This window comes from Xiphophorus hellerii, chromosome 4, assembly GCF_003331165.1.
Source record: "Xiphophorus hellerii strain 12219 chromosome 4, Xiphophorus_hellerii-4.1, whole genome shotgun sequence".
Lineage (NCBI taxonomy): Eukaryota > Metazoa > Chordata > Actinopteri > Cyprinodontiformes > Poeciliidae > Xiphophorus > Xiphophorus hellerii.
In genome coordinates, this window is record NC_045675.1 from 18,082,692 (window position 1) to 18,099,341 (window position 16,650).

Sequence of the window (16,650 nt, forward strand, 5' to 3'; positions counted from 1 at the left end):
TTTAGGATTCACGAAATATTGTGAATTTAATTGAACTATTTGCCATTGAGGATTTGACTTCAGTTGTACTTTGCTCTCAGTGTACCTTTTAGATATATTTTATACATTTGTTTAAAAACAAAACGTGTTTTGTAGAGAAATATGTGTATGTAGTTGCTATGATTACAAAAGAAGAGATTAAAGTAATTTTGGCTGAAATGGCTCTCCATAAAAGTAGAGCAAATTCTGGAGAAAATATAAATAAATTGCTACCATCCCATTTTGATGACGCAGCCCTTATCGCTGTAGACCTGTGAGGTCACGTGACTAAGTGCGGAAGTGGAGTCAGCTGACGGAGGATCTCGGTTTAGCTCTATGGCTAACGGCGTCTCTTTCTAGGTTGTATTTGTCGTTGCTGTGCGGACTCTGGCAGCGGTTTATTGACTAATATTTTCAAAGGAGGGTTCCCGAGACTGGTCCTAAAAGATGAAGTTCCTGTTCGGTGTCGAGGCTCTCTGTTTGGCGTGTTTTGTTCTACTCAGTCAGGTGTCAGCAAAGGTAAGGCTACTGATAGCCTGGTTAGCTGGCTGTTGACAGAAAATTGTGATGGTGGCTCAGTGAAGCTGAAATCTGCTCCCTAAAACATTCCTCGTCTCTGTTTTTAAAACACATGTCACAGATAGGACTATAATAGTGTAAATATGTATTAAGGCTTTTCTACATTTCCACGTAGATTTCTTGAATAGGATTGTGTAGAAATTAGGACAGACATGCTAATAGAAATGACATTAAGGTACAATTTAGCTTCTGTAAATCTAACTTCACTGCACTAGGAAATTCATATCTGTATTTAATCATTATAATAATCGAATTTGTGTTGTAAAGTTGAATGAATATGAAAACTAGAATATCAAAATCAAGTTTTGAGACATCTCTGGTGTCTTAAAACTCTAGAAAACCTTGTTTATTATCATTGATGCACTTAATAATCTGAACTGAATTATGTATCCTTGGCAGTAAAATGAAATTATGACAACTCATCACAGTAAACCAAAACTTTTCTTTTAATGCAGAATTCAGAAGACATCCGCTGTAAATGCATCTGCCCACCCTACAGAGATGTGGAAGGACAGATCTACAAGCAAAATGTCTCCCTCAAAGACTGGTGTGTTTAGAAAAACTACTATATCTTACTGATAAGTTATTTTAATCTTAATAACAGCCTAACAATGCTGTTCTCTTATCAGTACCTGTCTTCATGTGGTGGTACCGATGCCAGTGGATGGCAAAGATGTTGAGGCCTACTGTTTGCGCTGTGAGTGTAAATATGAAGAAAGAAGCTCGGGGACTATTAAGGTACATTCACTTTGGAAAAAACGTGATGGCCAGCGAATAACATTTGTATGTTCTTGTTCATGTAAAAGAAAAAAAAAAAAGTCAAAACTTTTAAAATGCTTATATTTATTTTGATATTGCTGCAAGAAAGTCCCAAATTGAGCCTCCTAAGCATGAGGGAATTCTCTCTAAGTATTCTGACTTCCTCACGAAACCCTTCAAAAAACAATTCTTGGTTATCTGAACACTTCAATTTGCCTTTAGGTTTGAAAGCGAGTGTGCGTGATTCTATGTGTGTGTGTTTGTTGGCTTTGTGATGGACTGAGCTGTCCCCACTGCTCATCCATTGACCCGTAGAGATGGGCACCAGCTCCCTCTTGTCTTTATAAATACCTAGCAGATGTAAAAAATGGATTCACAAGTTTAAAAGAAAACTAGAAAAACATAACACTACAGATTGCTAAAGCCCAAGGTTTATAGTTACTCTTTGATAGAAATATTGTTTGTTAGTGTAGTGCTGGTGTCCGTACAGTTTGTGGGGTTTTGTTGTAATTCTTCTCTGACGTTTGTAATTTTCTTACTTGTTGTAGTTATTAGCAATATTTGCTTAGTTTAGTTACTTAAATCTTTGCGGCAACATCATTATTTTCCCCCTGCTTAACATTTAATCTCTTTTTGTTGTCATTCAATGGGTGCACAACATATATTAACATTTTTCCCTTCTAGTAATTGATGCATATTTTCAGATTGAATGAATTCATCCACTGGTTGCTCTCCATTTTTAGGTTACCATCATAATTTATCTTTCCATTCTGGGCCTGTTGCTGCTCTACATGGTCTACCTGACTCTCCTGGAGCCCATGTTGAAGAGGCGACTGTTTGGACACTCTCAGCTAATCCAAAGTGACGATGATGTTGTCGGGGTATGTGTTTCTTTTAAAGAAACAGACCACTCCCCGTGTTACATTGCTCTGAGTCTGAACTCTGTCTGTGTTGTCAGACTTTTTATATGTTAGTAAAGAGGTCCTCGTTGCTCAAAACATCACATGGTAGCCCTCCATCCTGGGTAAAAATTAACAGTTTCACTAGTCTGTGTGTTGCAATACTACTTCATTACTTGGTACTGGTACTGCAGACTCCTTCTGAGTAATATCCTTTAGAAAAAACCCCCACTGAAATATGACACTGGGTACTTAGCGAATCTACAGCCATCTCAGCAGATGTTTAAAGCAGCAACTTCACAATACATTAGCAACCACAATGACAAGCAAATACACTACAGTAAGGAAGTTCTTAAGAAGGCATTGTCCATAATCTGTTCACAAAAACACCAGTATGTGGCATCAGTATTATAAAGCTTACTATATGAACCTTTTCTACTTTTTCTCCCATTTTGAGTCAAGTACCCAATACATTTTAGAGGATTTCTTTTTTCTGCTGTTGAAGCCATTTAACTTTGTTCTAGTTTTGTTGGTTGAGTCTACGTCAGGATTAGGGCTGTGTAACTTTTATCGATGCTTTTCCTCAGAAAGCATTGATTTTTCATCCACGAGTATCAATACATTAAATCTTACTTTGAGTTTTATGTCAAATCCACATGAATTAAGTGACAGCTTCACACATGGCACTTTTACCCAGTTGCACATGTACATTAAAAATGACATGTATTGAAGCGACCAGTTGCAATTAATTAAATAATGAAATGAAATAGATAAATTACATGATCTAATATGTGAATAAGACAAAAAAGGTTCCTTTAAATCCTACAGAGCATCTGAAAATGTTTTTTCACACACACAAAAAAAAAGGAATACGTTATTGTTTAGCGTCATGCATGATTTCATCTAGCAGGTTCAGTTTAAAAGACTGAATCTATAAAAAATTTTGTAAACAACACTTACAGACAGAAAATAGTAGTTAGGACGTTTGTGTACTGTTCACTTTAGAAATCATCACTTGTTCACTGATTGGGAAATACAAGGACTGGACTGAGTGCTGCAGGGCCTCATTAATATATGTTGGAGGTATTGTTTCACAATTTGTTCTGTGCAGAACACAAAGGCACTCTTCCAAATGGATCAGATCGAACTTCAAAAGAGAGTCAAATGAGCTGGCAGTGTATGAACATGACTAATGCTTCAAGGCACAGAAATGAAGTTAAAATCGATTCTGTTTTTCATTGTGGCATTCTTTTATACTTTTGTGTAACTGGATTATAAATATGGGAAAAATAAGGAAAGGCACATGGTTTAATCAGCCTCCAGCAAGGTTGGCTTTTACAGCATTGTATAATTAGAGCACATGCAAACATAAAACAAACCGTAATCTTGTTTCTGACTTTCTTATTACTCCACATGAAAAAGCCCAGAATATGTAATAGAACAGAGGATAAAAGTAATCAGTAGTCCTCCTTTGGTCTGGCTGAATGTTTAGATATTAACAGAGGAAATATGTCGCTGCCTTTCCTTGAGGGTAAAGGTGGAGCTACAGCTGCTTTTTGATCATGCTGTGATTTGACAAAGTTCACACAAGACTTTTTATATGAGAGGGCTTTTAACAAAATGTTAACAATTTCATGAAACATGAGTCGGACACAAATTTGTGTCAGTTCTAAGTGCTGAGCTACAACTTTTAACAACTAAACTCTTGTGAAGTTTATCTAAATGTTTGAGTTAATACAGTTTTTCCTCTGAACTAACATTGATTACACAGTGCTCTTTTCCTTCACTGCAACAAGCAGGAAGCAAAAAAGAACAACCAAATTACTAACAAACAGGACTAAGGTAGGACTGTTGTGAAGTTAAATACATAGGAAAGATTAAACTTGTGAAGTTTACTCAACTCTTGGTTCTAAGATGCTGCCAGACTCTTATCCAACATGCATTTGTCTTTCTTGCCTGGCAAGCATTTTTTTTAAAAGAACAGTCTTGTGTTTTCTTTTTGTTTGACTCCTAACCAACCTGTTTTTTCACATTTTCAGGACCAACAACCTTTTGCCAATGCTCACAATGTCCTGTCCCGCTCACACTCCCGACCCAACATGCTAAACAAAGTGGAGCACGCCCAGCAGCGCTGGCGGAGGCAAGTCCAGGAACAGAGGAAGTCTGTGTTCGACCGCCATGTTGTTCTCAGTTAAACGGCTTTCTGAGCTGTTAGTGGAGGTGAAACAGGACAAACGGTCTGAAGAAAAAAAAAGAAACACTGTGAAAGAGACCCCAGATTAATTTGGCTGTACTCTTATTTATGGTTTGGTTTTGAGGTGAACTTGGTACAGAAATGTCCATCTTTGAAGCAGAGGTCACCAGGAGTTGTTGTTTAGTCTACAGAAAAATTACAATGGCTTTAATTTTGCACATGCTCAAATGAACAAGAATAAATAAATTACTCTGCGACTCAAATTCAAGTTGGAGTTGACTGTCTCAAACGCTCCTCATTCAGGTTTACAAGCTTAATGTCAACAACTGGATCAATCAGTGGTCAGTATTTGCACCATAGAACTTGAACATGACAAAAAAAATGTGATTCCAGAGGAACCAAACGAGTGTGGTGTATCTGAGTTTTCAGCCTTCTTTCGAAAAGCATGTTTTGTAATAGCTCTTTTTTATAAATATTTCTCTATCCATTTGTCCTACCAGTTTAATGTCTTACAAATCGTGAAATGTTTCTTACATACATGGAATCTAATATTTGGACTTGGTGTAATTGAACTCTGCAGAAATCGATAGTGACATTATCGTTAACATAGCTGTGTTACTGATTCTGGCCCTCAAGAAGTCGGTGCCGTCTTTGTGTAATGTATTTACTGAATAGTCTTTGATATATTTTGTGGTTGGTTTAGCTTCTGATCCCTAATGAAGTCCTTGTTGTTAGAGGCAGTGTGGATGTGGCAGGGTGGAGTTACACTCAGACCTATGAAGTTCATTTTATATAAAGTTTGGGTGGTGTAGATGGTCCTAAAAGTGGAAATACAACCACCGGAGGAAGGGCGACCCTTGGAAGTGTTCTTAACTATTGTTTATGTGTGACCTTTGACTTTAAAATAAATTTATGTTAAATATCTGGCCTGTTTTTCTTGGTTTTTATCTACTTTTCTATGTACTATTGTTTAATCTACAGATACGTTTTAGTATGGGTACCATGAATACAGAGCTGAAAAATGCTTATCCTAGTACAACAATGATTTCTAACACCTTTAAGCTGATGAAAAACATTATTTTCATGCTTCAGATTTCTGCAGTCTTTCATCTCTGTCAACATTTGATTATGCAAAATGAAATCAACGGATTATTTGAGAGCAAGACTTTGCTTGACAATAGTTCTTTATCTGTGGCTTAACAAACTTATGTTCTGCTTCTATTTAAACATTTGTTCAGGATTATAGATGAAAAGTAGCTCTGTCTCTAAATATTAACTAATGTGTGCTGCCTATGCCTATTAAACAAATTAAATATGTATTTAAAGAGAATAATTTATCTAATGAAGAACTCATCTACTCATGTTAAAATTTTAAAATAAATTTTAAACCCTCAATTCTATAATTAAAAAGGAAAATTTCATTTGGGTACAATACAAAATAAAACATTATTTTATATTATAAAATAATATAAAAATCCTCAAGGACTTTCAGTGATTAACTCCTTATTTAACAATTTAGATATGTGTTGGGAAGTTTAATTATGTTCCACAGCATTTACAATAGCTTTCCAGCTCTAACATAAAGGTAAACACCCTGTTTTCTGTGCAGATCTTGACCAAAACTGGAGTTTGGGCTCAAACAGCAATTACTCATAATTTATCAAGAAAGGGAATATTACTGCATATTACTGGTTCTGAACAAACTATTTAACTAAACCACACTGAATGTTGTTTTATAGGCAACACAAATGTTGCACAAAAATCTGGTGTCAAGACTTTTAATTTCTCTTCATAATTTCTATTATGTTTGTCAATTTTCTTAAAGGTTTAATTTGCTATTTTAGATCCTGACGTCTTATCACATCCTGACTTATGGTGATACTTTCTTGCCTAGTGCTTAGATTTTTCTTATCCTCCCACTTTCTGAGAACTGAACACAGGTTAAGTTTTTAAAATCTGGGAATTTTCTTGCCATGGGTCCAAGATTTCAACGTTCTGATCTTTGACCCATTTTGCAATCAGTTTTGTTTTGACAATGCGCTCCATCATGCCGGAAAGAACACAGATTATCTATCTGTGCCTGGATTATTGCTCTTCAAGGACAGATTGGTCAGAACAACACTCGTGGATTTTATCGGGATGCTTTACCTCTGGCACAATAAAGGTAACTCTCTATGTTTCTCCAAGACAAATGATTTTCCAGATGTCCCTCAGATCTGAAAGTTCTCGTCAGAGGAAGTGTCGTTACACAACTCTCTGCTGTCTATTCTTGCACTTCTTGCAGGATTATGACTCCACTTGAGTTATTCTTGAATAAAAAGGAATTCTTCGCTGCCCTTCTTGCCCCAAGGTTGTTGTCGAAATGTTTTCCACTTAATGTTGACACACTCACCCCCACCTGATGCTTTTATGAAGCAAGTTCTGCACTGGTGGCAAACTTCTCAGTAGGGGATGGTTTTGGTCCTTACCGAACATTCTTCCCCACCACCGGACCTAATACCTCTGAAAACTGCTCCCTCAGGTGCAGCGTTTTCAGGTGCAATTTTCCAACAAGGGAAGCTATCAGAATGCAAAGTAATAATGGGTACACACTTGTTAGAAGTAATTATTGTACACACGTAAAAAGAAGACAAAATTAAGCACACCTGGCCCTCTTTTGTAGTAATTACAAAAAATAAAAATAAAATAAGCTGCCACATTTACGAAACACACAAGTATTTTTGCTGACCAAAGGTGTTGGCCACTTTTGTGGTTTTCCAGATTAAAGAAGACTCTCTTCTGTGTCTTTTGTGCTCTGAATCTAGTTTGTGTAAAAAACGAATCCCAACGTACACATGTAAACAAAAACGTTATCTCGTTTTACTTTTTATATAATGGATTCTGCTTTTTTTTTTATCCTATTCTGTTTTTCCTATATTCTAAATGTAAAAGTGAACTTATTGCAATTGTAGCTCCAGATAATTATCACCATTTTAAGTTCTGGCACAGCTGAACAATTTTTTTAATTATTATTTAATGGACTCAAAATATCCCGGACGCGTAAACGAAAAGTCCGTGATTGGATAGTTTTGATCTCTGAGAAAACTGCAACCATCTTCTTTTCATTTTAAAAAAGTGATTTCCATCCAGCTGCGTCACCGTTTCCTGTGCAGTCCGCTTTTCCCTGTTCCCCCCCTCCTCTCACTCATTGGATGCAGTTATAGACGGAGAAGGTCGTTTTCCCCGCAGAAAAAAAACAACAAACGCAAATCAGTTTTCAGGCTGCACGAAGACAGAAAGCCACTCATCTTTTATGAAGAATGGATTATTAAGCAAACATCGCAACAACACAGAAACACGGGTACGTGTCTTTTTTCTGTTCCATAAAGGCTGTTTAGGGAGAAATCTAACGGAATCATCTATTCTTAAAAAAGTTTACTAAAGTTTTGTTGTTTATAAAACAAGACACAAAAAAAATAACCGTATATCTTTTGACCGTGATTATATCTTTTTATCACCTTAAACTATGACCAAAGTCACAGTTACAGACTTTGGTCGATGCTGTCTGTCTTCTCCTCTTGTTAATGATGGTTTTTGTTGGAAAATAGTTTCTAAGCTTTTGTCATGCAATTGTGACGTTCAACCTACAGGGGGCAGTCAAGGGCTTTGAATGCGAAACAGGCAGTAATCGATGGCCTCTGCTCTCTTTGTGTGTCGTTTGACTTCATGCCACAACAAACCACAGATCGATTCTCCCCCCCGACCCCCCATGAGTCAGTTTGGAAACTGTAACTTATACAACCCCCCACACACACCCTCTCACACACACACACACACCTCGATTTACATCACCTCAGTCCATTGTCCTCACAGTAAGTTCAAACCATGTTATTGTCTTAAGATTCAATTAAATATGCAAGAAAGACTCTTGTTTCGTCAGGTCTGGAGGAAACACATTTTTTCACAATGTGCATCTATAAAGTTGTTTTCAATGATTTCCAGTTTGGTGTTGTGACATCTGGGAGATACTGAGATAAATGCCAAATGCTAAATTCAGGTCTTTGTATATTAAAAGACTGGAACTCCAGCTAGTCAGCTGGATTTTCTTTTAAATAGAAACACATTATTATTTGTCATTCAGACTTATGCATGATTAATCAAGCAACCACTAGCGTGTTCTTTTAAGTGTTTTACTACCAATATCTTATTTAATTATTTTCTTTGAAGTGTATGTTTCACACTCTGATTTATTAACTGGTACTGAAGCCGAACATTTTGAAGCAAAAATAAATGGATATAAATCCAGCTGCATCTAAAGCAGATATGTGTCCCCGTCTATGCTTGTGCACTAGGATGAATGTGTGGGTGAGTTTAATTTTAAATTAGCATGTGCCAAGTGGTGACAGATGACTAGATGGATAACCCTGAAAGCAGATTCCACTGTAGGCCATCAAGTGCCAAATGAGGTCTGTTAATAATGAAAACAGCCCACATTATTGTCTCTGAACAAGCACAACGCAAAAATGGCTTTTCCTCAGTCAGAATATAAAATTAAAACAGCTGGCTGCCTTCTTGTGGAGCCAGCTGCTCTGCATAAGGCACTTCCAGCTGATAGCTGTAGTTTTAAAGAGGGGGAGATGTCTTCAATCCACAAGTTGTGTCTTCTCTCTCTCAGCGTTGACAAAATATGTCAACTTAATCTTGAAGTCAAAGGGCTGCCTCGGGCCTGTTTCTGAAATGCGATATTGAGTTTAGATGGCAAAAGGAACTGAATTGAATCATGGATGAGATTGTTGGGTTATAAAACGGACTTTGGCTTCTTTAAACTTGTCTAGAAGCTAAAATATCAGGGATGAATTTTATTGTGTTGGTGGCAAAACACTCATGAATATATACTATTTTCTCATTATATTTTCATTACCCTAGCAAGAAAAAATAAGGTAAGCTAATAAAAAAAGTAAAATCAACTAAACAGTGCTACTTCAATGCCTAAACCCATAGCATTTCTGCTACTTCCTGAATAAGTTAGGATATTCCAGAGTTTCAGAGCATTTGGGATACAAGGCTCCACGCTCAGTGATGCTTCATTTCCAGTCTTAACTTAGGGACCGACACCCTGAGCAGCTAGCCTCGGGATCCCAGTCATGGCATATAGTAGCAGAAGATCAGAGATACTGTAAATGTCTAAACCAGAACAACAGAATATTATTCTGCAAGCAAGTCAGAGCTTAAATAAGGCAAGTAAACAAAGAATTACATCTAAGTGAGAGGAAATGACAACACTGGATGTAACAGAGCTCAGCAGCAATATTCCTCTACTGATAAAAATAGCAACAAAAATCCCATTGGCTATGTTGTAAAAATGAGAAATCAACACTAAACGTCTGCTCAGTTCTTTAACACTGACACATTTGCAGTATGTTGGTGTTTTAAAAGCAATGAGAAGCTGAATGTCAGCAGCACAGAAGTGATAGGTAATATCACCAAACAATCCTAAACAATTATGTAGGGGAAATAAAGCTAGAATAAGCATCTAGGACTTCAAATCGAACTGTAATAAAATATGTTTTAAAGTTTTATTTTCCATCGCAATACTTCTAAAAAATAAAGAGGAAGCAAACCAATCCGAAGCTGTACCAGACATGCCTGTGTATTAAACAGCAAATGCCATGACAAGTTTAAGAGTACTTTGATGATTCCCGTTTGGTAGAAAAACAATATATCGTTTTCGGATGCTCGGTGAAAGAATTTCACTTATGAGTGTAAGTTCAGGCTTTGATGCTCCAGTATAATGGGAGTTGAGGATGTGGTTTTTAATGAGAAGTCCAGATGGCTCAGCGATCAGTGTAACAATGAAGCTGAGTACTGGTAAAACATACCCACAAATAGAAGCCAGTTGCTCAGCCTTTTGCGCTCAGACAGTGAGATTTGAAGTGTTTTCAGCTTTACGAGACCTTGAAAGGTTTTGATGGGGTCTCTGAGAAATGCTTCCTGCTGACTCAAAGTAACAAATCACCATCACCACCACGAATGTCTGTGTTTTTGTGACTTCCTCTATCTTTGCAGGCCTGTGGGATGACAAGACACACTTGCTTTTGCCCAAAAGACTAGATAAAGGCAGGTTTATGGCGGAGGTTAGCTTTAGATTTGATTTAAAAAGCTTCACATTATGGTTGTTTTTGCTTTTTGATAGTATAAAGTGGACAGGCTGTCAGTCTTTCGCTGTGGTTGAAACAAAAGTGAAAAAGCTTCATTTAAAAAAAACAAATCTGAGTCATAATGAAAACAGGATCTCACTAATTAAAGGGATCTGAGTGAATGCCGATATACTTTGCAGAAATATCTTGTTTTGGTCTAAATCTTTGAAAGATTCAGACCATTTTAATCACTGAGCAGCAGACTAAGGATTTTTGAAATTCATGCGGCTTTCTTGTGTTGCCTCGTATGATTTGATTTAAAGGTTTGAGAAAATATATGAGCATTTTATTATTTAGATTTATGTGGTTTTATTGACTGGGTAGAGAGAGTGTTTGGTGGATAACAGTTAAATTCCTTGTAAAATGTGTATTATTCAACTTTACACCATTTCAGACATTTGGCTCATTTCAAAAACAGTGCAAATTTACAGCAAATAATAAAACAACAGTTTCATTATTTACATTGACTTTAAAGGGAAACGTTTCAATGCTGCATCTGAATTAAATATTTAAACTCCCTGTAATAAGATGACTGGCAGGTTTGAGCCTCAGAGTGTTTGCACATGTGCACCCCCTCTGAGGGGCCCTCTGGGGCCCAGTGCAGCCGCATTGTGGGACACTGCAGTGGATGTAAAGCGCAGGTGCTCAGACACACCTGGTTCCTTTGTCGTTTATATGCTGAGGATTGAGAGAAAATTCTTGGACACCGTGCTTATTCATCAATTTTTTTAAAGGATGTAAACTAGAAATTTAGTTTTAGCATTTCACATTTGTATTTTTTTTACAAATACAAATGTTCATAGTTTTGCCTTTGTGTAAGGTTTAAAACAGACTTATACATGACTGAGGATCCAACAAGTATAAATTGCTTGAAGTAAAATGTATTTGTTGCCATGTAGTTACATACCTGAGACATTTTGCCATGTTTTGTGAGATGATGACGGTATTTGATCTTTATCTAGAAAACAATACTTAGATTGGTAATATTCCTTGGTAAATCTGATGGACTGAAAATATAAAACAACTGCAAAGTAGAGTATTGTAAAAAAAAAAAACAACACAAAAGCTTGATCTTTTGATGTCTCTGGTCTGGATCATTGACCATCAAAGAAATAATCATACTAGCAAGAAATGTAAATAAGACGAGCATATAGACAATTTTAAACTTTAAATGACAGCAGTAAAACAAATTTGTGAACCTTTCAGATGTATATGTTCACATTTTGTTTGATATTATTTAAAAGACTGTTTGTTCATGACGCAGGGAGATCTTATCTGGAGAAGCATGCAAAGTGGGACAGAGAGAAAAATAAATAACTTTTACAAGGTTTCAAAGGAAGATAACTTTATCTTGTAAGGACAATGTTAATGCTATAGTTATACCTACAATTGTCTTTATTTCATACAACTGTAATGGTTTATTTGACTGTATATTGGATGTCTCTGAGCTCAGTCTGGTTGTGTTTGGGCAACCTTTACGACATTTCTCTCAGAGGTTCAGCCTTTTGCGCGGGAAGCATCATGGTTAATGATGATCAGAAACACACAATCACAAAAAAAGAGTTTTGTGTGTGTTTTTCCATCGCATCAATGTATAAAGAGAATCTTATTATTATTGTGGATTAAGTAGATAGCTCAACAATTTTGTTGAATTTTAATCAGATGTTTTGTTCCTAGAACACATTTGGCACTCTTGCATTACTCGACATTAAGATAAGTAAATATAAATGTAGCTAAGCTTGTAGAAAGATGATCTGTATCATAACAACGTGTCACAAGTCACAATATAGAGACAGTTTTGACAAATATGTAAAAAACATATTTTTTATAAAAATTACATAGTGGAAATTCAATGCTATTGTGAATGATCTATGCTTAAAATCACAAATTTATCTGATGATTTCATTTCAAATGCTTGGCTCAGCTATAATTTCCTTTAGGAATTGTTAAAAAACGCTTAATGTGCAGACCTGAGGCAAGTATTAGACTGATGTTTGATATTGGTAAATACTTAATCCTAAATTACGTTGATCGGTGTTAGAGACTTAAGAAAGAATAGAATACCCAAGTTCTGACAGCAATTTTGTGTTTAATTTGCATTTACAAGTTACAATTTCCGACCATAAAGTCAGAAAAATCAACTGCATAGGGAATCTCAGATGATATGAGCACGTGCTGTCAGTCCACCAGCGGCACACGCAACACTGCAAAATTGCCAAAATGGCTCTATGGCAAACTCAGACATGCTGCTTTTGCTGAAGAACAGATGTGTTTTTCCCCCACATCTGACTGTAATTAAGAGATCTTCATTACTGGGACTATTTCTACTAAAGTCACTGTAGAGCACTTTAAAAGCACTTTTTGCATTTTATTAACAAGCACTTTATTTAGCACTGCACTTTAAGCATAGATTTGCACATAAATAACAATTTGCACACAAGAAGTTCTAATTGTATTTATTGAGTATTTTTAGTGATTAGCAGGTAGCCTTTTGTTCTGGGCTCTGCACAGCTGCTCCTCTTTGAGAAGTGAGGTGGTTGCCTGTGAAGGGAGGATAATTGTTACTCAGAGCAATGAGCTACTGGTGGGTAAAACTGAGCAAACGTTTGTGCATAATCTGTTAAGTGTGGAGTGCTAATATGAAGTGACACCTGTCTTTTCTGTGTCCTCTCCAGGGTGTTTGGACAAATACTGCCCCAGGGGTCCAGACACCATTTATAGGTTCCGGGAGAGGCCATTGAAAAGTGGGGGGAGGAAGAGATTGTTTATGGGTTTTGTGGTGTTTCATTATGATGTAATGATAAAACATTAAATATTTATAAAACGTAAGTGGAAAAGTTTGTATTTAGTAAAAGGTATTTTAATTAAATAGGTGGAGGTTGGTGAATTGAGACTCCCCTCTGAATTAAAGGTGGTTTGGTCCGTCACAGCTGGGACTATTTAAGGCTACAGTTTCACCTGTGAAATGATTATTGATGCTGTGAGAAGAATAAACCACTGCTGTTCTACCTGTTCTACTGCCTCAACTTTTCATCCTCGCTGTAAAACCCAGCCGCAAAAAGCCGCCTTGTTACGCTGACATTGTAGCAAAACCAGGTTGCCATTGTTTTTTTTTGGGGGGGGGCAAGTCAAAAAGTTCTGCAGTTTGAACCAAGGAACTTAGAGACACCGCTTATACAACGAATAGGCATCGCTTCTCCAGGATTTACACAGGTGCTTTATGTCATGATACATCATTCAGATGCTCTGTCTGCTCCAACCCAGATTTACTCACCTGGATGCTGAATGTGTAGTGTGGATCTAACAGTAGGGCAATTATTGACATAATTAATGTCAACTAATTATTATTTGAACATTTTGAAGCAACGATAGAATGGATAGAGGAACTTTCCTCTCCAGATAGTCTGGTTATATTCCATGTATATGTAACCAAAACAAAGAAATCAAAGTCAATGTAGCTGCCTTCACCCTGACCATACATTTACACCCAGCACAACTCAATGGAAACAGAGGTACAGAAAAAGCGACACCAAATGGCACTTCTGGCATGAATTGTACCCTGTATGACTGCAGGCTGGGATTATTCTTACACATGAATTTTTAGCGATTAGTCTTTCATTTTTGTCACATTTGAATATCCCAACAAATGTCACCCCGAGCATGCACATGGCGACAGTGGGCATTCTCACCTCTGGTGTACTGAAAGACACCTTTGTGCGCTGATGGCTGCGGAATGTAACCCTGGTTTCATCCCATCATCAACCCTCAACTCCTGAATATTCATCCGCACCGCTCAGCCCAGCGGAACAATAAACAAGGCGCAGAGGAGCTGAATGCCTGTCTGAAGGAGGAGGAGGGCATGAGGGGGGTGGAGGATAAATCCCAGGAAAACTGGGGGGCAAACAACCCGTTCCCATAGCAACAAGTCCTGCCTCTGCTTTCTGGAGCAGACTGTGGGAGCAAAGAGGGAAGGCTGGAAGTTTTTTTTTTCCTTCCTATCCTTTTCTTTCTTTCTTTTTTCTTTTTTCCCCCGTTGCGTTTATCGGTTTGTGTTGGAAAGACATGAGACGGAGTTTACTGAGGAGGGCAGGTATCCGGAGCAGCCAGCCAAAAGTTTCTATCAGACGAACGGGATTTAAGCGTCGCAACGGGATTATAATCTGAAAATATCACCAGCAGTCATGGATGTAAGGAGAGAAACGGAGGTAAAAAAAACAAGAAAAAAAACCACATGCTTTTTGAACCGTTACGGACGAGCTGCAGCAGGAAGTTTATCGCAGTGGATAAGACTAAAAGAAGAGTGTTTAAATCACGTTAGAGTTGCAGAGAAGGTGATTTAAATAGCTTTGTAAGGGTCGTTAAAGCTGTTCCCATGTGACCATATTTGGTCATCGATGTGTTGAAGTAGAACTATCTAAGCAGAAAGCTTCTTTATTCTCTCAACTGACCCTTTGAATGGAGAAAAATGTCCCAGCGGACACAAGCTGCTACTTTGTGGGCTGTAATTAGACCGAGCTATTATCGCATAAACACCCAAAACGTCAAAGCGGCAGCAGATAAGGAGAGGAAAAAGAAGGACTCCTCTGAACCTTTTTCATGTTGTACTTCAAACTTTGGGGGAAATGAGCAGAAAGTTGACAAAAGATGTGAATCTTAGCTTTGCATTTCGCTTTGTTTGATAAGATGAAATGTTGACATAGCACTTTCAGGCAGATTTCAGAGGGACTGCTGTCTTATTCCCAGTTTTTCGGGATCGTAGCATTTCACAAAAAAAAAAAAAAAAATCAAAAATAAAATAATTGTCGGTATGACATGACATGATTGCATTATTTTTGAAGAAAAGAGAAAGGATTACTCACCATACTGCAAAAATAACATGTTCTTTGCTAATAATATTAGCAAACAAAACACGTTAAGTCTTGTTGTGATCTAGTAACTGTGCTGAATTTTCCTTTTTTTCCCCTCTTTATTTTACCAGTTTCAAAACAGCATTAAATACATGAGAGCCCTCCTGTAGTTTCACTAACTGAAGTGTCTGTTTCTAACTAAAACAACTCATTTAGTCTTTGTCAATCAAGAGAGATGAAGTTCTTTAGGTCAGCTGACCAGCAGTGTGCAGCAACATGTTGGGGAAGGGTTACTGTGCTACTCCATGTTAGAGATGGAGAAATGACTGTTCCTCCTAGATGTTCTCTGACAAATCATTAAAAAGACATAAAAACAGCATACTGGGAATGTTTTGTGGTTTGAAACCCTTACTGTTTAAAACCCTGGTATGCCTTGATATCATTGTCATTGTCTACTTTATTGTAGTAAATTCATTTAAGTTCATTTTAAATCGGTTTGCTTATAAAGCGCCAATCTGTAACAGATTTTATCTCAAGACTCTTTACAAGACAGTCAGATCCAGTTATTTTAGAGAAACATAACAAATTGCAGTAATCGACCAAATTTGTACCCTGTGAACATTTGGATATTTGTGTATTTACAGTATTTGAGTTGTCACAATAGCTTGAAGGCACAACAGAAATTCAGATTCTGAGCTCAAAATTATTCATACCCATGGGACAATTAATTTAAAAATAATTTTCATTGAGCCAGGAAGTTTCTTTTAAAAATTAAGAGACAAGCATATGTCAAAAGTCAGTAAAAACATGTAATAAGAGTATCAATTCTGTTGGATGAATGAATATTTTTACATCTTATTTATGTAAACATTTGCAGAAGAAAACTAGGTAGGTCAATCTCTGTGTCTGTCCTGAATAGTTGTGGTATCAAGAAATACGACGGCTTTAGTAAGTCACTGTTTTAAAACTGCTGACATTTTCCATCATACTCTTCATTTGATGCAAGGTTCATTCACACAAATTTTCCACGACTATATAAAACAGAGTGACACAGCAGACCGTCTCCCTCACATATTGCTGCACCCTAATTGAATGAAAAAAGCCCCTTTACTTTTCCCCTCACTGTTTAGAAGTATTCTGGTGTGAAAATAGAGACCGTGATGATGTGGAAACTAATG

At 37.0% G+C, this 16,650-nt stretch overlaps 2 protein-coding genes across 3 annotated transcripts in view; both read left to right on the forward strand.

Moving 5' to 3' along the window:
* Positions 1–302: 302 nt before the first annotated feature.
* On the forward strand, positions 303–5,373 carry tmem9b (TMEM9 domain family, member B). The gene is made up of 5 exons (XM_032561098.1): positions 303–537; positions 1,053–1,144; positions 1,227–1,335; positions 2,100–2,237; positions 4,295–5,373. The coding sequence occupies exons 1-5, from the start codon at positions 466–468 to the stop codon at positions 4,448–4,450; spliced, it is 567 nt and encodes a 188-aa protein (XP_032416989.1). The 5' UTR covers positions 303–465; the 3' UTR covers positions 4,451–5,373.
* A 2,260-nt stretch (positions 5,374–7,633) lies between these two features.
* Positions 7,634–16,650, forward strand: part of dennd2b (DENN domain containing 2B) — a 62,862-nt gene continuing 53,845 nt past the window's right edge. The window contains exon 1 of one of the 2 annotated variants that reach the window (XM_032560721.1): positions 7,634–7,789. The gene's annotated coding sequence lies outside the window, so the exon portion shown is untranslated. Of the gene's footprint in view, positions 7,790–14,571; positions 14,831–16,650 lie in introns of those variants that run through there. The other variant, XM_032560720.1, reaches the window with a different exon arrangement.